Source organism: Mercenaria mercenaria, chromosome 3 (genome assembly GCF_021730395.1).
Source record: "Mercenaria mercenaria strain notata chromosome 3, MADL_Memer_1, whole genome shotgun sequence".
In the NCBI taxonomy this organism is placed as follows: domain Eukaryota; kingdom Metazoa; phylum Mollusca; class Bivalvia; order Venerida; family Veneridae; genus Mercenaria; species Mercenaria mercenaria.
In genome coordinates this window covers 20,325,673-20,351,821 of record NC_069363.1, presented here as the reverse complement: position 1 = coordinate 20,351,821, position 26,149 = coordinate 20,325,673, and the positions used below count along the sequence as shown (strand labels likewise).

The 26,149-nt window shown below is 37.1% G+C and overlaps 1 protein-coding gene across 2 annotated transcripts in view; it reads right to left on the bottom strand.

Moving 5' to 3' along the window:
- Positions 1–530: 530 nt before the first annotated feature.
- Positions 531–26,149, bottom strand: part of LOC123525312 (uncharacterized) — a 29,562-nt gene continuing 3,943 nt past the window's right edge. The window contains exons 2-17 of one of the 2 annotated variants that reach the window (XM_045304255.2): positions 26,033–26,093; positions 24,600–24,694; positions 23,980–24,045; positions 23,645–23,761; positions 21,293–21,397; positions 18,670–18,749; positions 17,936–18,133; positions 15,995–16,133; positions 15,568–15,696; positions 15,140–15,274; positions 6,390–6,521; positions 5,816–5,947; positions 5,464–5,595; positions 5,141–5,272; positions 3,976–4,109; positions 531–2,062 (exon numbers count right to left, since the gene is read on the bottom strand). In XM_045304255.2, the coding sequence (XP_045160190.2) occupies positions 3,979–4,109; positions 5,141–5,272; positions 5,464–5,595; positions 5,816–5,947; positions 6,390–6,521; positions 15,140–15,274; positions 15,568–15,696; positions 15,995–16,133; positions 17,936–18,133; positions 18,670–18,749; positions 21,293–21,383 (1,431 nt within the window). In that variant the 5' untranslated portion in view covers positions 21,384–21,397; positions 23,645–23,761; positions 23,980–24,045; positions 24,600–24,694; positions 26,033–26,093 and the 3' untranslated portion in view covers positions 531–2,062; positions 3,976–3,978. The remainder of the gene's footprint in view (positions 2,063–3,975; positions 4,110–5,140; positions 5,273–5,463; positions 5,596–5,815; positions 5,948–6,389; positions 6,522–15,139; positions 15,275–15,567; positions 15,697–15,994; positions 16,134–17,935; positions 18,134–18,669; positions 18,750–21,292; positions 21,398–23,644; positions 23,762–23,979; positions 24,046–24,599; positions 24,695–26,032; positions 26,094–26,149) is intronic. The other variant, XM_045304254.2, reaches the window with a different exon arrangement.

Here is a 26,149-nt window from a genome sequence, read left to right as displayed (position 1 = left end):
AGGTACGCGGATGTTAAGATTTTAATTTAATCACAAGATGCATGTTTAAACAATATGTCTTACTCATCTGACCTAGGACAATGCTACTTCATTTTATTTCTAGGATGACTCAAGTTAACAGATTTAATTAGACAGAATTCTTACTCCAACATTGAAAAAGTATAGTCAAGTCCAGTGGAACTGTTTAAAATTTTGCCCATTTCACTCAAAAATAATGTTGGGGTCGAAGTAAAACCTACCTGCATTTCTTCCGCAATATGTAATCTAATGAGTAAAGGCAAAATAGAGAATTTTACCGCATGTAACTCAGTATTTCTAATAATGTCTAACTCTGCCCCCTTCTGTTTCAGAGGTACATTTACTTTGTAATTATTATTATTATTATTATTTATTATATTATTATCATTATTATTATTATTATTATTAACAGATCGGACACATATATTTAGATTGAATGTCTGATTTATATGAAGATAGCGATAATTTCAGGATTTAGCAGAGAAACTGGGAAAAATGAAAACAGTACAACACATAGTGAACTGATTTTTAATAATATTTGACAACATTAAAAGATGCATATGAACAAAGGAGTAAATTAATAGGTAAGATGAGTGAAAATCAAATATAACAATAATAAAAAGTAAATTCGCAATAAGTGCTTTGATAAAACAATAGCATTATATAGAAATCAAGAACAAATACATAATATATTCTCTGGATTTTAAGATACACAAATGATATAAATAGCACAGTGATAATGTTTAAAAGACAGTAACAGGCAACAACCTGATACAACCTGATACATACATTAACTGCGATATTTGCACATACTTTAGAAAAAACATTCAAAGGATATGATTATAGCTATTTTCCAAAGAGTCATATAGGGAAAGGTGGACCCGAGGCAGGCATTTGTTTTACAAATTATGGTAGCTTTTGATAATTTTATAAGAGGGTCAGCCAAGACCAAATTCTATAAATTTTTTTCAAAATCCAACATGTGATTTGACTGTCATATTTTTACTTGAACAATCTTGGTAGACGTTCGGGTCCAGTTTTCTTCTACAATGTAGAATTTGATTAAACCCTGATTTTTTTTAAAACTTCAAACTATTTTTAGAAAATTCAGCAAATAAATGACAGGATTGTGTGCTTGATTTTACGCTAGACTGATCTGAAAAATTAGGACATCACGTAAGTTTTCATAATGGGAGTTTAAGGGAAAATCACAATTTTTATAATATTTTCGATAAGAAAATTTTATCTACAATGTGGATTTTAATGAAATTTCTCACTAAATAAACAAAAGGCCTACAACATGGTAAAATAAAATGTATAGGTCCGTGTGTTTGTTTTTCAGATACTTGTCTATGATTAAAGTGATCCGCGCACTTCAAGCTGGTTTTAAGCCATCATTTTGATTTATTCAACGTGTCAGATGTTTTAATATAATATGTTAACATAAGAAAGATAGTTACGTTACCATTGTAATAAATGTACACATGGGATGCCATCAATTCATAAAAATGATTTTCATTTCCATACGCCAAATTTTTATTCTACGTTATTCGGATAAATATTGTTATGCCATCATTTCCGGTTTATCAAACGTGCAGATATACCTTTAGAGCTAACATAAAAAAAAACAATGACATTGACTTAAATTATACAAGTTCTGTCAAAGGGATGTAAATTTAAACGTAATATAATAAAAATCAAAGTACGGCCAAAGCATATGGGGAAACATAAAGTTTTCCTTATTAACTTTTGACCACCCAAACGATTCGGCTGGGAAAGTGGAATCTAAATATTGCCTTAGTTAGATGACCAATCAGGTCATATCACAATCAAATTTTATTCACTAGCTGAAAAAAGAAGCTCTTCAAAGATGAGGCACTATGGTCTGAGCAATGGACAATATTTATTTAGATTTTTGTGTAAGAAAAATAGGTATTAATGGATATTATTAATTGATGAATGAATGACACATGATATTGCACACGAAAACTGGCAGATATCGTCTTCTTGTTTCATATATCACTCAGTGGCATGGACAAGTTACCTGAAAACAATGAGTAAAGTATGATTTATGTTAAACGCAAGTGTTACTATCAATGTACCTGGAGGAAAGTTATGTATGAACTGTGTAAAAAAAGTATTTGTTTGAAAGATACTAAAGAAAATGAGTTTAATATTCCAGACATTTTGTTAAGATAATTACAGACCATTGCGTCTTACAATATACGCCCGAAGCAATGCGCCTTTCAAGTTTGAGAATCCTAGGTCAACGCATTCTAAACTTGAGCGGTAAGTAAATTGCAAACAGACAGAGAATTGGCATTATCAGATAATTTGTTGCAAAACTGAACATCCTCAAACCAAGAGGGGTCTTTGTCGACTGTTATTTTATAACTAAATGCCACTGTTATCTTAACTTAGATCCACTAACCTCAAAATCAATAACGATCATTCAATGTCCAGGAGAAATGTGCAGACTAAATTTGGAGATCGTAAGTCAAATATTTCTCAACAGAAACAGCAAAGAGCTATTTTGTACAAAACTTCTCTGTGGAACTGATTTTTGACGTACTAACCTCAAAATCAATACGATTCATCTACTATAAATTGGCCACATTCCTGCAAAGATTGGGGATCGCCGATAAAGACTCCCCCTAAAATATGTTTTGTTTGGTGTTGGCCTTTAAGCCTATGTCCTCAAATTCTAGAGGAGGGTCATCTACTCTCCAGTAGAAATGTTTCTGACAAGTAAGATTATCATAGACCAAGGGTTTCTCAAGATGGACTACTTACTATCCATGAACAGTCTACTAAGTATAAAAATCGTAGGTCAATGCATTTGTAAGACATTAAGCGGAAACGCATTAAGCAGCAACTGTCAACATGACCTTGACCTATCATCCACTGACTCTGAACCGTTAGGATCATGCAAAGCGAAGTCTGAGGGGCTTAGGTCACGGGGTTCTCAACAACATAAATGTTTTTGTACCAAGTGTCACTTTGACTTTAACCTTTGATCATCAAAATCTACAGGGGTTATACAATGTCCATGAGCAATATGCCTATTTGGCTTGAGTATCATAGGTTGAAGCATTTTTCAGTTATTGAGTGGAAACGATTTTGTAATATGGTCACTGTTTACTTGACACTTGACATTTGATCCAACGACCTTAAAATACATAGGGATCATGTAATGCCCATAACCAATGTGCACATCAAGTCGGAGGATCATAGGTCTAAGTATTTTTATGTTCATGAGCGGAAACGAAATTGCTGACCTGTGCAATTACGAAAAGGGGCGTTTAAAATGTTATACCGTTCACATATACATGAGTGATCCCTTCTATTATTAAACAGTTCATGTAAATAACGATCAATTATTCCAAACGGTTTCGGGTTTTGTTAAAAGGTAAGATTGCTTTTTTAAAGCACAGAAAACTAAGAAAGGAATCAAATGCAGTTTTTACCTCATGTAACTGCTCAATGCCGATTTCCTACTCGATTATTATATCATAATCCCCTTTAATGTAATCTCCCATGCACAAAAGCTTTATATTTTCACACCACCCGTTATCATATTCCCAAGTAACTTAATATATGATTATTAAAAGCACCATTTCTGTTTCTTTGCATTTGATTTATTTTTATATCACCCGTTGGATATAATACTTTTGTGGTATTATTTCACTTTAAAACACTTGTTATTTGAAGTTAGCTTTTCGCTAAACCTTTAACACATTAGACTACCTATGTTTATATGAATGTCAGAACCAGGATGTTTATTTTGTATAATCTTAAGAGGGTTATAAGCAAACTGTTGACATCATCAGACGCCTCGCTCGATATTCATATATCTCTATGCAAACAGATTTCATATATCAAAATGCAATTCTAGTATTTTTCTAATGTCGTGATTCATTCCACTCTTACTTTTGTTGCATCGTTGTCATATCTTACCATTCATTTTTTCACACATTTTCCTGCGTAGGGAAAATGAGTTGTTTTGCACATGCATGTGTTCGATGTTAAATCACACGCAGCATTCCGTCCAGTACACTTCCCTTGTAAACACATTCCTTGGAGGGCGCCATCTAAAAGATAGACGTTTGAGATTTAAATACATCAGAAATAGTGTGCATAAACTATTTTAGAAGTACGTGTAGATAATTGCGTCAAATTTAACAATTTGAAAAGAAAATATTGCAAGAAATCATAATCACTGTATGTAAATTTGTCAGTGATCAGTGCTTTTAAACAAAAGATATGAAAAGAACAAATAAAAATATGCCCTGTGAAATTGTTTTAGTGAAATTTGTCCTAAAGCAGACATTCGTTTTTTTTAAAACAAAGTTAAAACTCACACAATTTCACCAGGTGAATGAGATGATAAAGCTACTGGTGGGAAGAAAAAGTCTCTACTGCGTCAAGGTATTGGAAAAATGTCAAGAAATTTGGGAAACTCAAGGAAAACAATTTTAGGAATTTTGATGCATGTCTGATAAGAGATATAATATCTAAATCGGCCACAGTGAAAGTTTTTAACAATGACATTGTAGCATAAAACATCTAGGTGCTCTCATAATGTATATGTGTTCTATCATAATGCTCAGCTTCATTATACCCGAGGCCTCCGCGGCCGAGTAGTTCGAGTCACACTCGGGGCATTGAATTATCCGTGTGAGGAAATCGTTCAGCTAGCTTAAGGAAAGTCGATGATTGTACCCAGATGCCCGCCCATGGGGGAATAGTGCACGGAGGGGCACCTGGGATCTTTCTCCACCATAAAAGCTGGAAAGTCACCATATGACCTATAGTTGTGTCGGCGCGACGTAAACCCAGCAAACAATCAGCTGCATTATAAGGTTCTCTAAACAGAATTCCATACCATAATGGCTTTGCAAAAAAACCCTCCACATATCAGCTTCATCGAAACGAAGTTGTGAATGTATTAACGACAACCGCTTGTGTTTAAAGCAATGTTGGGCACAGCTTCTCTCCACTTTTGCCATAATAAGGAAACATATCACACTGTTTACATATATTTGATGAAAATCATAATATCTAATAGTTTTCTTGGCAAAATGTCCATATGAGTAAATATAATTATTTTCAGTTCACTCACCAATACGACATTTTCCATTTATCAAACTCGCCCCAGATTTACAAATGCATAAACCGTCTATACACATCGCATTTTCGTCCAGTCTACATGGCTTGCCATCGCCGACCTTACATCTGCCTCCTACCATTTCATCTGACATGGAAATAACGTCAGGTAAATATTTAACACTAAATTACCACAAGAATACATTTTTCTTTTGTTTCGACTAGCACAATCATATTTCTTATTGATGAAAAGTTGTTGATTGTTTTTCAAAATGACAAACGCCTTACAAAGCAAGTCAGCATAAATGAAATATCAAAAATATTCGATCATATTCTTACGAAGTTCACATTTTCCGTCAATTGCGCTCGCATTTTGTTTACATACACAGATGCCATCCCAACACTCTGCGTTCTGGTCTTCATCACACATCTCACCATCGTCAGCGACACATCTGCCTTGGTATGTCTCATCTATAGAATAGAAACTTGGAAAAATTAGCAACATTTGTCTCAGTGTCTCTCAGCCTCAAAAAGAAATTTTGTATATGGACAAACTAGAAGCAAATAACAAATTGACACACATCTTTGATTACAACGAAAACGATGCTGAACGATTAAAATGGTATGAACATGTCTTATTAAAAGCTACTTTTTGTCTGTCTTAAATCGAGATTTAAACATATGATAATACCCTTTATGCATTTTCCTCCAATACCGGAAGTGCCGTATTTACATCTACACAAACCACGCACACACTCGGCGTTTTCATCTAGTAAACAAGTCTGACCATTCCGTCCATTGCACCGGCCACCAAATGATTCATCTACAGGTGTTAAATGTAAATAAGTTATAATCTGGTATTATTACTTTCGATGTCATTTACGTATTTTTTCAGGAGTGTTATTTGACAAATTAATATGAAATACATAATATTAATTTTTCTATCCGACTTCAAAACCAATGTATTCTGTTGGAATAAAATACTTCCCGGTATTTCTAACACAGAGAGGTGTTCTGTTATATTTGTTTATTTGATATTATGGTAACATTTTCAACCAGTGGTCACTATATTAATGAAACTGTCAGTAAATTCAATTAACTCCTTGTTGTTTTGTGAGTCTTCAAGAGAATATAATTTCAGTTTCGAAAAACACACTGACGTTGTTTTGAAGTTTTGTTATTCAGTATTTCTAAAAGCAGCATTGGAAGTTTTCGTTGTTCCTAAATTCCCATCATGAAATGTTCATTTATAAAGTGTTAATTACCAGATACACACACTCCATCAGCCGGACTAGAATTGTTCTTACAGACACAAACACCTCTTTGGCACTCGGCGTTCATATCATGCTTACATGTACCTTCGTCTGATCCCGCACATATGCCGCTTAAAGTTTCATCTAGAAAGATTATAATGAAATAATTGTAAACTTTATCGATCAAATGATGTAAAATTGGTTACTGGGGACATTACCCTCTTTTGATTTGTACATCCAGTCTGTGTCGATTGTTTATTCACAATGCTAACTCTATGTCGGGAATTGGCGCGCTTTAACGTAACGTAAACGTCAACGTCACATCCTTGCAATGTTTAGTATGTAACGTCATTATTAAAAAGGTATCGAACCTGGAACAGCGTCATTATTGCTATATTTCACTATATCTAAGATATTAGTGCCGTGACCAAATAAAATCAACAGAAATGAAGCAGAAACTACTCCAGATAAGAGAGGCACAGAAAGCCGTCATTACTGCCCAGATGAAAAAGATTGAAGATGTAAAAAGTAGCGATGTCGACATGGTGGAATTCTACACGATTCTTGAGGCAGTAGAGGCCAAGTTCAAGTCACTGGAAGGTACTAATGAAAAGATACCAGCGCAAACTGATGGCGAAGATTTACTAACTGAGATGACTGAGACCGAGGATTACATGCTGAGCGTAAAAATTCAGATCAAAAGTCTTCAAGCTTTTAAGAACAACCGCAAATCTTCCATACCATCTATCCAAGCCGCACCTACCGCCAGTATTGATGTCCAGTCTACCAGGTCCAGTATCAAACCTACAGGGTCCAGTTTCCATCCTTCAGAGTTCCGTGTCCAGTCTTCGGAGGGTATCCGGTCTACAGAGTTGTATCCCACTAACGTCTGCCCTGGAGAATCATTCAGCAACGCAAGCGCTCAGTCACAGAGTATAGCCACAGACAGAGTACAGTATACATGCCAACCTGTAAGTAATGCTTCTATTAATTTTACAAACTCGTCCATTTTCCATGGACTGCCGAAACTTACGCTCCCTACTTTCAACGGGGATATTTTACGTTGGCAAACGTTCTGGGACTCATTCGAATCCACCATACATCTAAATTATAATCTAACTGATGTGCAAAAGTTCAGCTACTTGCAATCTCAGCTTGAATCTGAAGCAGCCAATACCATTGAAGGTTTTACGCTGACCAATGCAAATTATGCTCGAGCGATAGATTTACTGAAAGAAAGGTATGGTCGCCGACAAAAAATTACCCACGCCACTATGCAAGCCCTTCTTCAGCTTCCAGCCCCGACAAATAGTATCCATAGCTTGCGCAGTTTCTACGATAAGATGGAATCGTATATCCGTAGTCTAGAGTCCAATGGTCAGTATCAGGACACGTACGGCAACTTACTAGTTCTCATTATATTAGATAAGTTACAAGGAGAAGTACGACGTAACCTAGCCCGAGAGCACGGCGACGGTGACTGGCAGTTACTAGATCTACGCAAGGCAATATCCAGGGAAATAAACATATTAGATGCGGGCGGTCCTATAAGTCATCAGCCGGAAGTAGACATGTATGGGTCAACAGCTTCGTTTTATACTGGAACAAAGACGAAACGAACTGCGCCAGTTTCTTCCAATCCCATGATTCCCCCTAAAAGATCACATAGAAACCCAGTAAAGTGTGCCTTCTGTCAGGAATCACACAGTTCCATAGATTGTACCAAGTACCCTGACGTCGCATCCAGACTAGCCGTCGTAAAAAGAATCGACTATGCTTCAACTGCCTTGGTTCACACATGATGTCCAGATGCAAGTCACGTCGTACATGTCAGAAGTGCCACAAGAAGCATCACACAAGTATTTGCCAGCCAGAAAACGCCCCGCAACCTAGTAGACCTACACAGACTCACAGTGACCCAAAGGCACCAGCTCAAGCGTCCTATCCCCAACCAGAAGTTACGATGCACGCATCATCAACCCAAAAATCCCTATCCGGAGTTTTACTGAAGACAGCCATCGCCCCTATATGTTCCAGAGAAAACTATTCTTTAGATGCTACTATCCTATTTGATGAAGGATCACAACGATGATACGTAACACAGTCGTTAGCGCAAGAATTACAACTGCCAAGGGAGACAACCGAGACAATTTGTTTGTCGGCATTTGGAGGGAGGAGTGACGGAGTTCAGCACCTTGATACCACCACGGTCTACCTGATAACAGATTCTAAGCAAAAGATCCCTATCAAAACTATTATTGTCCCGACCATAGCAAATCCCATTACTAATCACCTGAAAGATTCCACGGTTAATTTATCATACTTACGTGGTCTTAAGTTAGCCCATCCAGTGAGCAGTGACAGTTGTTTTAACATATCTCTACTCATCGGCGCTGATTTCTACTGGGATATTGTTGAAGATGAGGTACGACGTGGAAATGGTCCCACGGCAGTAAAGCCCAAGATTGGCTACCTATTATCCGGACGCCTACCTGATTCGACCTCTAGAGATTCTACCCAGCATGCACTGAACGTTATCACTTCCTGTGCAGATGAAATCCACAGCCTAAAGAGATTCTGGAAGCTAGAGAGCATGGGGATCGCCGATAGTACCGATGACGAGAAGATCACAGACTACCTTGAGAATTATCAGCAGAATGCCATTCAGTATAGCAATGGGAGATACACTGCCCAGTTACCATGGAAACAAGACCATCCTCCACTTCCCACAAACTACCAGATTACCAAACGCAGAACTGAGAACACTATCAGGCGACTAAGTGCAGAGCCAGAGATACTGCAGAAGTATGGCGAGATCATCGCAGAGCAGGAAAGAAGAGGCTTTATAGAGAAAGTTGACGAAGATTTCCAGACAACAAGAGTGCACTACATACCCCATCACCCAGTGAAAAAGGATTCCTCTACCACGCCCATCAGAATTGTGTATGATTGCAGTTGCCGAAAATCCCGTGATGAGCCGTCCCTGAATGATTGCCTAGAATCAAACCCGCCAATCCTGAACGATTTGACTTCCCTTCTAACCCGATTCCGATACAACAGCTACGCAGTTACTACAGACATTGAAAAGGCATTTCTTCACGTGGGCCTGCACGAGAGTGACAGAGATGTTACGAGATTCCTATGGCTACAGAACACTAACGATCCCTGCAGTCCCTTGATTACCTATCGCTTTAAAGTTGTGTTATTCGGCGCTACATGTTCGCCATTCATGCTGAATGCGACCCTCCTAAATATCTACGTTTGAACCCGAGCCTCAAAGCAGCTACCATTATAGAGCGTGACCTCTACGTAGACAACGTAGTATCCAGCTTTACAAATGAATTAGACCTCTTGAACTACTTCTGGGAATCCAGAACACTGATGTCCAACGCCGGCATGAATCTACGTTCTTGGACCTCTAACAGCGACAATTTACGTCATACCGCAAGTACCGTCGGCGTATTCGATAGTGATGAGTTTACCAAGGTCCTAGGCTTACGTTTGAATCCCACTAGTGACATGCTGTCATTTCCCCTAAGAGTTATTCCCCAACTAGACAAAGTGACGAAGAGAGCAGTCTTGAAGTATACATCCAGAATTTATGACCCACTAGGCCTGCTTAGCCCTGTAACCATCAGAACCAAGATTCTACTACAAGATCTATGGAAGAAGAGTTATGACTGGGATGTCCCGTTACCAGAAGATATACAGCACATATGGCATACCCTTAGCCTCGATTTGAATTCCGCACAAGCCATGACCTTCCCCAGATTACTGCTGCCTACCGCTAGCTCCGGAGTTGACAGGACCTCAGGGCAGTTACATGTGTTTGTAGACGCCAGTATGGCATCATATGGAGCCGCAGCGTACATCTGCTATAGCACCGACGCACGACTTGTCATGGCGAAGAATCGAGTGGCACCCCTCAAGAAACTCACACTACCACACTAGAATTGATGGCTGCCTTGATTGGTGCAAGACTAGGTTCCCATCTACAGAAGTCGCTCATGGTCACAGACATTACATATTGGTCCGACAGCCAGACTGTCCTACGCTGGTTGAAGTTATCGAAACCTATCAAGAAATTTATTACCAACCGAGTATCCGAGATATCTAACTTAACCCCAGGGTCGTCATGGAGATATTGCCCAACAGATAGTAACCCAGCGGATCTACTTACCCGAGGCATCACTGCAGATAAGATCCTGAGTAGCAGTCTATGGAGTACCGGTCCCTCCTGGTTATGTGACACTAGTACGTGGCCTACTTGGGATTCTACACAGGCATTAATGCAGACGCAAAGTAAAGAGCAGACGACATTAGTTGATAATTCTAACATACTCTCCAACCAGCAGACGACATCTAGCCAAGACATTAGCATACTCCAGTTGATTGACATAACCAGATTCAGCAAATACAGCAAGCTCCTTCGTGTTACGGCCTACGTACGACGATTCGTATACAATTGTCGAACTACTCAACATAGAATGTTAGGTGTTCTGTCTACACAAGAACTACAAGATGCTGAGCAAATGTGATTGCCAGGAAACCGCTTATCCAGATGAAATTACCTACCTGAAGTCCCCTACGTCCCGCATACCTCGTCCAACGCTTGTGAATCAGCTACAGTTGTTTCAAGACGGTAATGGCCTACTTCGATGTGGCGGGAGAATCCAGAATGCCCCTGTTGCTGAATCAACGAAGTTTCCTTACTTATTGCCTAAGAAACACCTATTTACCCGCCTAATTGTACAGAACGCCCATGAGAAATACCTGCATGCCGGAACGAACGCTACAGTAACCAACATTTCGTCAGAAGTATTGGATACCGGCCATTAGACAGTGTGTGAACGCCATGACCCGTAAGTGCGTGACATGCAGACGAGTCACCGGGAGACCCTACAGTGCCCCTGATCCACCACCGTTGCCAAAGATACGAGTTGAAAATGCACCTCCATTCACAGTCACAGGTGTTGACTTTGCCGGAGCCATCCAAACTAAGAACAATGCAGGAACCACATCAAAGGCATACATATGTCTCTTCACATGCGCAGCTACACGAGCCATACATTTAGAAGTTGTCACCGACCTATCAGAATCTACATTTATGCAAGCGTTTAGAAGGTTTGTCAGCAGAAATTCCCTTCCTAAAGTCATGATATCAGACAACGCTACGACATACCAGTCTGCTGTTACCAGTCTCAGAAAACTGTTCCAGTCTGCATCTGTTAGAACATCACTGAGTGAAATGGGTACAGAATGGCGATTTATACCTAAGAGAGCTCCCTGGTACGGAGGATTCTGGGAAAGACTCATTGGTCTGACGAAGGTGACCCTTAAGAAGATTATTGGACGAGCGTACGTTACCCTGGAAACCCTTCAAACCATCACTACAGAGACAGAGTGCATGATTAACAATCGACCGCTGACACACGTTCCATCCAGTCCAGATGATCCTAGACAACTGACCCCAGCACACCTGTTGTATGGCCGCCAGACGACATCATTACCATATTCCAACGACATTGATGCCACTAACTGTGATGTAACGTCAGATCACACATCACTTACCAAGCGAGCCCGGATGCAGCAGACGCTAATAGACCACTTTCGGCGCAGATGGATGTCAGAGTACCTGACGGCTCTTCGTGAACACCACCAGAAGACAGGATGTAACGCCCAAACAATAAAAGTGGGTGACGTTGTACTAATCCATGACGACTCTCCGAGAATACGATGGAAACTTGGCCTGGTAGACGAGTTACTCACAGGTATGGACGGGTTAACACGAGCAGTCAAACTTAGAACTACTACAGGAGTGACGTCACGACCAATCGTGAAGCTATACTCACTAGAAGTAGGAAGTGTACCCACCACAGACGACATCACTTACGATGTGTGAACTATAAACTAATGAACTTTCATATGTGATAGCAATATTCATGAACTTTTAAGTATTAATTCTGATACACGCGATTTATTGTGATTAAGTAATTTCCTTTAATGTGTAAAGTATCATTTCGTGGCCCCGAGTATGTCGGGAATTGGCGCGCTTTAACGTAACGTAAACGTCAACGTCACATCCTTGCAATGTTTTGTATGTAACGTCATTATTAAAAAGGTATCGAACCTGAAACAGCGTCGTTATTGCTATATTCCACTATATCTAAGATACTCTACAATATTGGAATCGCAATATTTGCACCTACAACGGATGTATACCGATATATGATTGGTCCTAAGAAACAGACGTTAAACTGGTAATTATCTCACTGTTTGAAAACGTTACTTGTAAATTACCTACAACCATACAGACTCAATTACTTGATAGTATACATAAATACTGGTGGATCCTTTAATGCACCCATTCCGAAGTATGTATCAGTTTATTCTATTGAATCTTCCTAAATTTTACACGAGTGTGTAAATGTAAAAGTTCTTACAAGATACACACATTCCTGCATTCATATGAGTTCCAGCACGAGTGTAAAAGTGTAACATTAGGGACCAAATATACACACATAGCTACTCAAATGTTATTCCTGCACACGTGTATCTAGCGTTTCTAACTATCTAAGTAGTTTTACCAATGATTTATAGCATAAATAAACTAAACATCATGCAGATAATCAAATCAGTATGTGATCCATATTGTATAAAACTCTAGTGTGCATGTTTTTGACCTTATACCATCTATGTTTCAAACTTATCACGTTTTTACAATTTAATAATAACCCACTCCACCTGGGATGTGTGTATGATCGAAGACTCTTGCAAATATGAGCCTACGCCGCAAGCATGAAAGATGAAAGATTAACATTTCCACAACCCGTCTCGGGTCAAGCCGAAATCGAACAATGTTTCATCTGTTTCAAACCTTGTCTCAAAAATGATTTAGCAATTTGATCTTAAACCATCCGTCAGCTTAAACTGCGACCCGGTCCAACAGGATAAGATAAATGTAAAGAAAACCAAGCAAGTATGAGCCGATAGAACTGCGTCTTAAATTTCTACACCAAAGTCACAGTGATAATTATGACCTATTATATAAAAATGTATATCATTTTTCTCAAATACAAATGCTCTTCGAAGTGCACTATAAATGAATGAAAACTTGATACGCTAGAGTACAGGTCCATCGTATTGCGATTTGTTTAATAATTTTTCACATATACAAATTCTCTTCGAAGTGCACTATAAATGAATAAAAACTTGATACGCTAGAATACAGATCCATCGTATTGCGATTTGTTTAATAATTTTTCACATATTCTCTATCTCTGTTAAATTATGATCAAATCGAAGGGCATTTATTATCTTTGCAATTTGGTCTATGGATTCTTTCAGATAAGTTTAAGTGAAAATTCAATTCAAAATGGCCAATACGTAACATGATTTATTCACCCTCAATTCTAACCGAGAATCATTAAAGCATTAAACAACAGGAGACATAATATGCGACAGATGCTGTCCTTATATTAACTAAGTACTTTGATCAATGAATAAGATCATATTAAGTAGGTAAATAAAACTTGTATTGATCATCAAGATAAAATCATCGTTTTCCATAAATATCTAAATGTTGATCAGAAAAAAAATGAATTTGCACACTAGAAACCAGGTTAAGGGTTTCTGGTGAAATTGAATCGTTTAATTTTTTGACACATTATTTAGTACATGTACAGCTTTAACAATCAAATATAGTATTTATACCACATTTTGGATTTAAACTATTTCAGAGTTTGTAGTCTTACAAATTTACAATTCCATGTCCGGTACATTTTGAGGAACCACAAAATCTTGGTAAGATATTTATCGAAAAATCAAATCATGTTCTATCTACCCAGTATGACATATTTCTCAGATCGATGTACTTAGCTTGGATCCGATCTGCATCAGTCACATGTAAAAATAGTTATATTATGCTTCCAGCCATTTAATTTTTAATCATTCTGATACAGGAATTGAATCAAAGATCGATAAACCATGTAAAACCAGTTCACTTAAATTCATCTATACAATCGATAAAGCAAAATCATGTTTATTTTGCAGTGTAATTCTTATTCAGCCGACATTTCGGTTTGCGGAAATGTATGAGCAAATCCCTATAAAGTTAATTTTGTGTCGCATATGGCTGCATGACGTTAAATGCATGCAGTTATTCCTCAGACTTTTACATAGGCCGCTATATACCAATAGTTTCAAATACAATGTTACATGTTAAAGGTGGTCGTGGCAATCACATTTAAGCAACATTCTGTTGAATCTTTCACTTTCGTATATACCAGAGATTTATTCAAGGAACAAAAAGACACATTACATACAAATACAAATGTATATTTTACTAACTTTTATAAATTTTTATAGTTCAATCTTTTGTCTGCACATAAAGTATTCTTATCATGTAGACAAGGCTGTCCTGTCCTTTAGTAAGAAACTGTTGAAAAAGCTGAATATTTGAGCCGCGCCTTGAGAAAACCATCATAGTGGCTTTGCGACCAGCATGGATCCGCGCAGTCTGGTCAGGATCCATGCTGTTCGCTTTCAAAGCCTATTGCAATGAGAGAAACCAATAGCGAACAGCATAGATCCGCGCAGGCTGGTCTAGATCGATGCTGGTCGCAAAGTCACTATGTTGGTTTTCTCATGGCGCGACTCATTTTATTATATTAAATATATTGTTGTTAATGCAAGCAATGAACAACTAAAGGCCTGCAAAGCGTGAAAAGGATCAAATTCATGGTAAATGTAGCATTACTTACCAAATATACACATTCCTGCTCTGATGTGAGTTCCTGGTATACAGAAGCAAGTTTTGTCTGCACATAACGTATTCTCATCATGTAGACAAGGCTGTCCCTCGTCATCTTCATGGCAGGAACCACCGACATATCCAGCTTTTAAAATATAATTGATATTCTTTTTAGTTAGAACAGTCACCTGAATTTAAAAGTTTCAAATAATGTGCATATCAAACATTGAATGTTTCTGAAATACTTGCTCGAAATGGTGAAATATATCCTACATCTTTAAACAAGGATTAATATCTACTCGGGATACAGCCCCCCCCCCCCCCCCCCCACAAACACACACACACCCCACGCACACTAACACTATAGCAATGCAATATTTCCCTACATCTAGTCATGTTCCAAAATGAAAAAAGTAGGCATTTAAAGTTTATATTTACGTTTTGCATAATAATAGCTTGGTGAAGCAAATGGTTCTATTCCCAAAAATTCGCCGTAAGAGTCGCCATACCAAACAAATAATTCTGTCCCTGGGTGTATAGGTTTGAAAGCCTGGTAAAACATTTCTCCTGAAATGAATGAAATATGAATAGTTTATGATTTACACAAATGCTAGAAATTACAGCTGCAGGTTAATGAAACTAACTATTCATAAAAATGTGTACTGTAAAGTTACAATTTTGTCACAACATTGTCATAATTGTTCAAATGTTCTAAATCACTAATAACGATGAAAGTGAAATCAAGACTCAAACGTATTTGACTGAATAAACTGTAGCTTTTGTTATCAGTTTTGCATGTTTAATTTGTCAGGATTTGAAGTTCAATGATATTTTATAACTGACTTCTAGACCATGTTTCTAATACCTTTATACTGAAATGCTACTACATTCTCCATTTCTGCTTTGGTTGGTGTGTTGCCATACCTTACCCAGTTTGACAGAGAAACGTCTTTAGCATCTACCCATACTATGTCTGCCCGGTCCTCACCTTCACGAATATCTATCTAAATATTCATAAAAGATTTCGTCATGCGATAGTAAAACGATTCTGTATATACCAGAGATAAGCATTTAACATTTACGATATAATACGTCGACCAGTAAATACAATTCTATTAATATATGTACGTTTGGATTACCAAGTAAAGAAAGTTAAAAACAATTATTTATATCTTAAGTTCTGAGATAAGCATATCTGAATATGTATTACTAGTATTCTGTTTCATATTCAGTAATATGATACCCGTAACATGGGACTCTGTGGCAGAGTGGTTAAGGACGTCGACTTTATACCACTTACCCCTCATCTATCCTCAATTGGGGCGTTGATTTCTTTCATTTGAACAAGCAATCCAGCTGACTTACGAAAGGTCGATGGTTATACCCAGGTGCCCGCCTACGACGAAATAATGCACGGAGGGACACCTGGGATTTTCCTCTACCACTAAAAGCTAAAAAATGCCATATGACTTATATTGTGTCGGTGTGGCATTAAATCCAATTGAAAATAACCCGTAACAGCATAAAAGGAATATTTTTGAATAACGAGATGCATCGTTGTTTTGACATCGCTATTCAAAAATATACCAACGTACACACTGTCCCCTGTTTGTGAAGGTTAAATACTGTGTATTCGTATACATACAATAGGCGGGCTGTGGTCATTTCAAATTTTATATTTTTACTTGAAATAGTTTACTTCTATATGCATTCACATTTTTCCCTTCAAATGATACAAAAAAAAACTTTCAAAGAACACTAAAATAGCTCCGTAAAACCAGTGAAACTATATAAAACATGTCTCACTAAAGTGAAAATATAGAAAATATGTTTCACTGCCCTGAACATTTACTAGAATGAAAATATGCATTATATTTTATATATAATTAGAAAATATTAATAAATAAGCATATTCAATTAATAAAATATGTGATAAGATCCTTGGGAGGCGTAGACTGTGTGTGTGTGTTCGGGTTTAACGTCTTTCTCAACAATTTTTCAGTCATATAAACGACGGTGTCTACTTGTAGCAGAGAGCACAATGCCCAACTTTATAGTGCTGCCTCACTGGAATATCACGCCGTAGACACGTGGCATAATACCCCACCCAGTCACATTATACTGACACCGGGCTGACCAGTCCTAGCACTATCCTCTTAATACTGAACGCCAAGCGAGGAAGCTACTAGTACCATTTTTTTACGTCTTTGGTATGACGCGGCCGGGGATCGAACCCACGACCTCCCGCACTCGAAGCGGACGCTCTACCACTAGGCTACCGAGGCGGTTTTTGGGAGGCGTAGAATGCAGCCAAGTGAAATAATAGCAGACTCTGATAACCCTGTTCGTGAGTGGTAATGAAATGTGCGACACCACTCACAGCCCCTAGCACTGGCTTAAGAGGTATTCTATTATAGTGAAATCGACAGTTCCCCATGATCCCAAAGGACCAGAAAAACAACACTGAGTCCATAGTTGCGCAAAAAAGTACTGTGATAGTTGATGAAATATGTGAGATGTTATATTGTAACACTAACTGTTACTGACTGATTGTTGTTTTTGTCTTCTACTCTGTTTCGATACAAGCTTCATGCTCATGTCACAACATACCTCTCATAAATAGACTCAGACAAACAGTCTGCATTTTATTTTGCTTGGTTGCGTTCTATATTTCCAAAGAATCTCTTTATAGACTTTATAAACCTGGTAAAACAGTGACAATAGCTAATGTAAACCACCTTCTGTAAATTATAGTAATTCATATGATATCCATTGAATATTCCGAAGAATATTATGCCAATTTTACCTTCCAACTATATCCGGATACCGCAGCTTCGTCTGTGTCAGGCTCAAAGATACCTTTGTATGGACCAAAAATTGTGTCTTGTTCGATATACATCTTAGCAAAAGCGCCTAAACCAGCATTTGGAATGGTTGATTGTTTGATCTCAAATTCATGGGGAAGGCTATTTAATGCTCTTAATGGGTCATAACAAGCCGAAGTCTGCAAAATTATATTAAGTTATTTAATTGAATATGTTCTGACAACTAAATTTCTTTCTTTTATTTCATCTAAATGTATTAGTTAAAACATCCATTAGATTTACTTTAAATGTTCGTTTGAGTAACGTACCAGTATTTGGTCTGTCTTATTCCGCATGTATAAGTTTTATTCATCAAGAGTTGTAGTAACTGAAGCAGGATGCAATTATAATGACATTTTATTGCCTGTTGTTCCGAACATTTGGTGTGGACGTTAGCTATTCCTCTTTGATTATGTCTGTCGGAATGGTTGGTAGACCTCATTATAGACAGTTCTCAAAGCATACCGATCTGGTCAGATTTGATCAGTTTCTCGTCTTTGGACCATTAATGGAGTCCGCCCTAAGTATCAAGCACATGTGTATATAAAATTATAGGTTTGATTTTAATAAAACATATTCTAATACGAGAATTTTGCGGGCGGGAGAAATTTATTACACTGTTCATACAGGATGATGGATACATTTTAATTTTATCATATACTTTAAATCCACGTACCTTTTTATCATGGATGAATAAGGCAAACGGCTCTAAAATATTTCCATACCAATCTTGGTTTTCTTGCCATTTAATTGTCCCTATCAATAGTAAAATATTGTTTGAAACATGCTACAACTTTTCAGTCAGTAAGACAAAAAAGAATTCTGATTATTTCAACGAGATATTTGACTTAGTATTGTTTTTATTCCGAATGAAATTTTTCTTACTGTATAAGTAGTGTCCTGAAATGTAAATGTTTGTAAATAAGACACCGGAGATTCCGTTCATTATTGTTAAACCTAAACTACATGCACAGACTACAGAGCAATGACCTTAACTCAGCTGACTATTTTTGAGCTAGAACTAAAGTAGTATTTGATCTGTAGATGGACATAAAAGATGAGAAAAGACAGAATGCACAACTAAACAAGATAAGAACTCCTTATCTGAAGATCCTCAAAACATACTGCTTTTCTGCATGCATGACACTAAACATAAGTGTAAAGAATCTCTACAGTTTAAACTAGATTTTGAGTAAAGCTATGCCACCATGTATAACGAATTACTTTTAATGACGTTGTGTCCCATGAAATTATAATGTTTTCTGCACTCTTTCACAATAAAGTAACATATGGTTTTTTAGAGATATTTTCAAAAGAATTATATAAGTGGAATTGTGTGCTTCATAAAATATTACTTTCGTTCCATCACTGCGTTTCATTTAATATGTATCTAGTTGCTATATGGTAAACATCATCGAGGTTGATACAAAACTAGAAGCTAGAAGATGAAAAGATAGAATATCAGTTGTAGATTAAACTGTCATGGGTGTTAAAATTTCAATAAAATAAAAACTAAAATTTCTTTATTAACAATTGAAACTACTGGAACATTAATTCAGTTGTTTCGACAATTTCAATTTCAGGAACCGATGTGATAGACAGAAAGCTTTGTATGAACCATATGTACATAAAGAGCAGAAACAAATATGTTCCATATCATAACTCCGATAAAAATCATCCCGATTGGATTAAAGCATATTTTGATATGTTCGTGTGTACGTGTGTGTGTGCGCGCGCGCGTGCGTGCGTGCGCGTGCGTGTGTATGCGCGCGTTTGTGTGTGTGTGTGTGTGTGTGTGTGTTGTGTGTGTGTGTGTGTGTTCGGGTTTAACATCTTTTTCAACAGTTTTTCAGTTATATAAACGACGGTATCTACTTGTAGCAGTGAGCACAATGTCCAACTTTATAGTGCTGCCTCACTGGAATATCATGCCGTAGTTGTTGCATGATACCCCACCCAGTCACATTATACTGACACCGGGCTGACCAGTCCTAGAACTATCCTCATAATGCTGAGCGCCAAGCGAGGAAGCTACTAGTACCATTCATAACGTCTTTGGAATGACGCTGCCAGGGATCGAACCCACGACATCCCGCACTCGAAGCGGGCGCTCTACCACTAGGCTACCGAGGCGGTACCTCTTTGATATGTAGATAGATCCTCGTAACACATACTTAGCATCCAAGTAACCACAAAGTAAGCATTCATCGCGAGAAATTGAATGGAAAGCGAAAAAGGCATATATCTCTGCTAGAATCATCTGACCTAAACTAAAGTAAAGATCGAAATATACATCCATATAGCGACATTAAACCAAATCAAGTTTAATTTAAAAGGCAAGACGAGAACAAGAAGTGAGAAAAACGAACTAAGAATTGACCGGTGTCATTGGCCATTACTGCAATGCATGTATCTGTTAATTTCATTTCACACTTGCAAGAAAAAAGCTCAGACCAAGCTGTGCATGAATGGGAAAATGTACATAAAAAACGCCTATTTGCGAAGACCTTAATTCCATCTATCACTGTAAAGATTCTCTTCTTACAACAGTTCTGAGTATGTGCATGTGAAATAATTGCGGGAAACTTTCCAGGAGGACATAAACGGCGAATAAACACAATAAAATAACCTATACCAGTAAAGGCGGTAGGTACATATGTTATACTCTTACTTGCTGAAGAAAACATCTATTCTCGTGGTTTCAGCGAGAAAATGCGTCTTTTGTAGATAATTGATTAAAAAATCTTATCCAAGGACACAATTCACAAGATTAATAATACATTGCTTACTCAAACTCAGGGTCAAAAATTAATTACATATCCGAGTATGAAATAAAGAAAACTGACTTGAAGGCTACGGTAATACAGTGTGTTGGGTTAAACGTCACACGGACAAACATAATAGGCCAGATGCCGATTTTTCAGCTACGATGGTCGAGGAAGACCCCAAGATGCTATTGCATCATGGGCGTGCACCTAGGTAGAAACACAAACCTTCTGTGAGGCTGCTGGATAGCTTCCGCACATAAAGAATTCTACGCCCCGAGTGAAGTTCGAACCTGCATTGGGGAGGGACAAGTGATTCAAAGTCAGCGACCTTAACACTCGGCTAAGAAACCCCCCGATAAAGTTGGTAGCATCGCACTCATGTCCCAAACTGTTGAATCAAAGCAGTTTAATTAATGAACGTCTCTTTTCTACCTGAACAAGTACACGCTATCCCTTACATCTGCTAACTTATAATCTAAATATTCATATAAAAACACTGGGTTGAAAAGCTGTGCCCTATTTTTTCTTTACCTTTAGGTGAACATTCTAATGTGCAATATCCCGGTTTAGTATAAAGCTTTCGTTTTCTGCAAACACCGTCATATATATAGCTGTCATACATACATTTATCTTCACCTGCAGGAAAAATCATAAGTAATATTAATTCAAATGCTGCTTAAGTTAAAAAGTCTGTTGAATTGTAATTTTATGCCTTTGCTATATCTTTTTTCGTCAGTGTCAAATTTCAATGCGACGTGCACGCCATTCCAAATACAGCACCGTACCTCGACTTATTCCGGAATGAATTGCACTCCTTTGTCATTTTTAATTTGATTCACTACCATAATAGGCTATATATACCTCCAAATACTTGTGCATTTGTTTACGTTTATTTAATATGATACGCTAAATTATCATTGAACTGGTTGCTTTTATTTGCAAGGATGAAACTTGTTTCAAACATAAGTCGGTCTGTTTAAAATCAGATTCTTCCATAGGCCGCTATCGATTTATTTATGTGTGTTGAAACAGTTTATTACTTTCAACAAATCACGTTTTTACTTTTTACAATAGAACATTTATCCTTAAAAACAATAAACAAGAAATGAAATTATTGCTCAGAAACTCGCCATAAGCCAACAAATAACATACGTTAAAGAAGAAAATTTGATGTGTTACTATCAACTCTCAACTGATTTAAAACATTTTTACTTTTATTATTAACTCTGTCATTGATATACAGAGTTTAGAGTTCTTTTATGTTAAAGTTACAAATGTCAATACATCTTTATTGGGTTTAAACGTCGCACCAACACAGTTAAAGGTCATATGGCGACTTTCAAGCTGTGATGGTGGAGGAACCTTCCTGCAATATTTCATCATGGGCAGGCACTTGGATGGAAACATCGACTTTCCGTAAGGCCTAAGTAAGGCTCATATTACAAATATCATTACTATATTAATATGAGAACTATTACATCACACTATACGCATATTCATTCGTAAATTCTGATCAGCGTGTGGTGAATATATTAGTTATTACATAATCATTTAAAAAAAACGCCGTTAAGTTTCAGTGGAACCTGAAACGTCAATATTTTTCCATACTGACGTTCAAATTTCATATCGGGTGTGAGACGTCATTTGTGACGTCAGTTTCATGTATGCCGTCGCATTTAAAAGTTCTTTAAAGATGAAATTTTCAATTTCACTCATGTTAAATAACAATTTTGAATCAGTGATGTAATAATTAATAATAAGTGTAGATGTGTATGTAATAAAAAGATTATTAGATTTGCATCGAGAAATATCGATCGTTCTTTCGCGGAATATTGCGCTCCAAAAGCCGCGCAATATTTCCGCTGTAGAACTCATGCATATTTCTCGATACAAATCTAATAACCTATAAACAGCGATGACTATAAAGATAGTTATGTTTTGGAGTGACCTCATATATATACCATGTAATCCAGCTCTGTTATATAGAAAGCCTTACAATTACTAATAAAGAAAACTATTAGAATCTGCCTTACACGGCTACCAATTGGTTATTAAACGCATGTACAGACGCAATGAACTCTTCCTAACTGGTCATTTTGAATGTTTCCAGAGGGTCATCCCGTTGAGATGATCTCACGGTCAAAATTATTATTCATTACTTACACTTACAACTTCCAAAAATAATATATCCCAGATATACTGAAACGAACACTTTGCAGTTCAATGCAAGTGTGATCATATGGAAAATGACGATACAATCTATATATGTTACACAAGAGCTTATACATTTATGGTCGTTGGATTTACAATAAAGCGTAAAATCGTCACTTAATGAGTACTCATAAATGGTATCGGTACAAAGACCCGATTTTAAACTTGCCTTAAATGCCTTTATAGACTGATATAGCGTGTATTGAAAAAAAGAATCTTTTGAATAATAAGTAGTTTGTTTACATTTCACCTTTTCTTTTCTATGTAGAGCATTTTCTTGTTATATCCACAAATTTATGCTTGCAAATCAGAATTGATCCCTATGCTGACAAACCACAGCAACGATATGGGGCTACGATATTGGTCAAATTGTAGTGGAATTTACAGTCATACACTTGTCCTGCACAGTCATATGTTTCTTTCCGGAATATCCATAGTACTTCATACAAATTTTAACAATAACGGAGAAAATAAATGAGAACACTTGAACTATTAGTGTCCTATACATTCATTCAATATTTCCTATAGTGAGATTAAACATTTTGTTTTAAAAGTTATATCATGGAAAAGAAAGAAAAAGAACAATGGAAATGAGTAGCCTAGAAACGGGCTCCAAAAGCATTTGTAACGGATTATGATAAGTTGTGACATTGAAAGCCAAACAGAACTTACCAAGGTGGTTGATAGTACAAATACATATGTTCAAGTCTTGGTTGCATTTAGAGTATTCTCCACCGTTTCCAGTCTTGCATTCAGTGTCATGTTTGCAGCTGTCACCTATATCTACACCTGAATAAAACAACAGAACGTAACTCGTCAGGTTAACTACCCACCGTAACATAACTGGACTACTGTTGAAAAACGTTGCTAAACATTAACAAAATTAACAAATCGAGATGGGTAATCTTGCAGTTAAGCCTAGTCTCTTGAAACCATTATGTTATTTGTCATTCAAGTTCTGTGAGCATTTAAGAAAAAGATCGTTGAAATGGTCCACTGTTGCTCACCAGTTCATGGCATTTGAAGATTGAGAATACGATATTCTCTTCCACAAAGGTTTCTTACTGGGTGACCTAGAGCGGAGACAAAATGAAAGCATCTGGAACTTCGTTCTTACTGTTAAATAACGTATAAAACCTAAACGTTTATCGTTACCAAACCGATAAACCGATAAACCGATCCAACCACTCCTCGTGTTAATTGTTATTGTCCCTACAGAGGAAACCCGTCGTCTAACTTCAAACAAACTAATGATACATTCTTATAAACAACATTAAAATATAAAATGGTCTTGAATTGACTTAGGGAAAAACACATTTAGTGTGTATGTAAACATGAAAAGTACGACATATGAATGTGCTAAAATGATACCACCGATAATTTATATTAAAAGAAGGTCAGGAGTTTACTAATTTTTCATTTCAGCGAATAAGAAAATGGTTAGAACAGGGAAATGTTCAAATAGCGTCTCCTGTCAATATATGTTCATCATAAATATTTTCTAGATGTTCTTTGTTACATAGTTTCCAGGAAGAAAGACGTTTTTATTAACTAACACCTGCATATGTCAAATGTATTCCATTTGTACTAAATGCATACCACGCCAAATATTACTGGAAATCTTTACCTGTATAGTCGCCGTTACATGGTGTATACTTTAGCGAAAAACTGCAAATCCAAAGAACCAAAGTTGCTATTTCCAAGGACATTCTAACTCGTATCCTGTAATGTATAAAGTCAAAGGTTTTATCACCTGAAGGTCCCCTCAAATACAGTACAATCGCATTACTTTTAATTAACCAATCCTCTGTTAGGTAACAGCTGAATAAACAGGCTAGTATTAACATAAATATAAATTCATAGATTACAGTAGTTCTGTGGTAAAACTTTTGATCTGACTCAAACTTGAACAAGAAAGTATCTTTAAAAAAGATACACGGCCGCATTAGTCAATACACACATGAAGCTATGAAACGTGCATGCACTATGCACTTTTACGTACGATCGGGTATTTATAAAGCAAAACAAAATGTAGTTTCAAAGTAAAATGTTTATGTTTTTTATTTAGAACACATATTTTTATTAACCATAATCTACGAAACTTTGACATAAAAAGAAGACTAAAAAGGAGGGGCCGAAAAGTGGGAGTGGAAGGGCGAAAGGACCATTTTTGAAATCGTCAAGGGATACGAAATGACCAAAATTGGGACGAGTTGACTGGGGGGACGAGCTGACTAGGGGACGAGTTGACTGTAAATCGTTTACGGGAGATCACTCCGTATCAGACTACCGAGGGGATTCAGGTTTATGACGTTTTACAAGCTATTTCCACAAGAGCCTTGCAACGGATTATACTGCCTAACACTACAGCTCAGAGCACCTGATGCACAACTCTTAAAAATATTATCAATTCTATTCGGAAACCTGTGGAATTTTTCATCCACCAATCAAAATGTACAGTTTTAATCAGCTGTTAAGTGACATTAACCCCAGATATAAACAGGAAGTAAAGATGAAAACAATACCAACCTGCGGCCGGAAAAAAGACGTATAAAATACAATGTATCACATTTAAATGCTACAGGTAGAGTGAATACATTACTTCATACAGAGAGCTATAAAAATAAATAGCAACTTAAAAGGCAAATAGAGCAAATCTCGTCAAAAAAACGTGACAACTGAATGAGATCTCGTTTACCGGAAGTGACGCGTTCTCCACGCGCCATTTTGTATGCGAAAGCAATTATTCATCGGTAAATTAATTATCACTGTATGACAACGCTTCTTTTGATGGTAAGAAACGTGTACTAGAAACGTGTACTTTGTGTCTTAAGACTATTTCACATTAAACTAATGTTGTTTTAGAAACTAACATGTATTTTAAATGTAGTTTTAAAGGTACAAATTGTAACTCCATGCTCGCCGATGTTTGTTTTTACTAAGATAACGCCGATTCACGCTCTGACACGAGATCACGCGAGATTACAGCCAGTTGCCATTCTGTGTATTCTATACTTCTTTGCTTCATAGATGCAGACATGTCAGTCTCTACATGCATACCAGTATATGTCATTCCGATGGACCACATCGATACTTGGCCTGCAGCTTGATATTTCTTCCTCTGCAAAGCAGATATTGAACTAATAAACTGGTTATCATTAAGGATTTATTTGATCC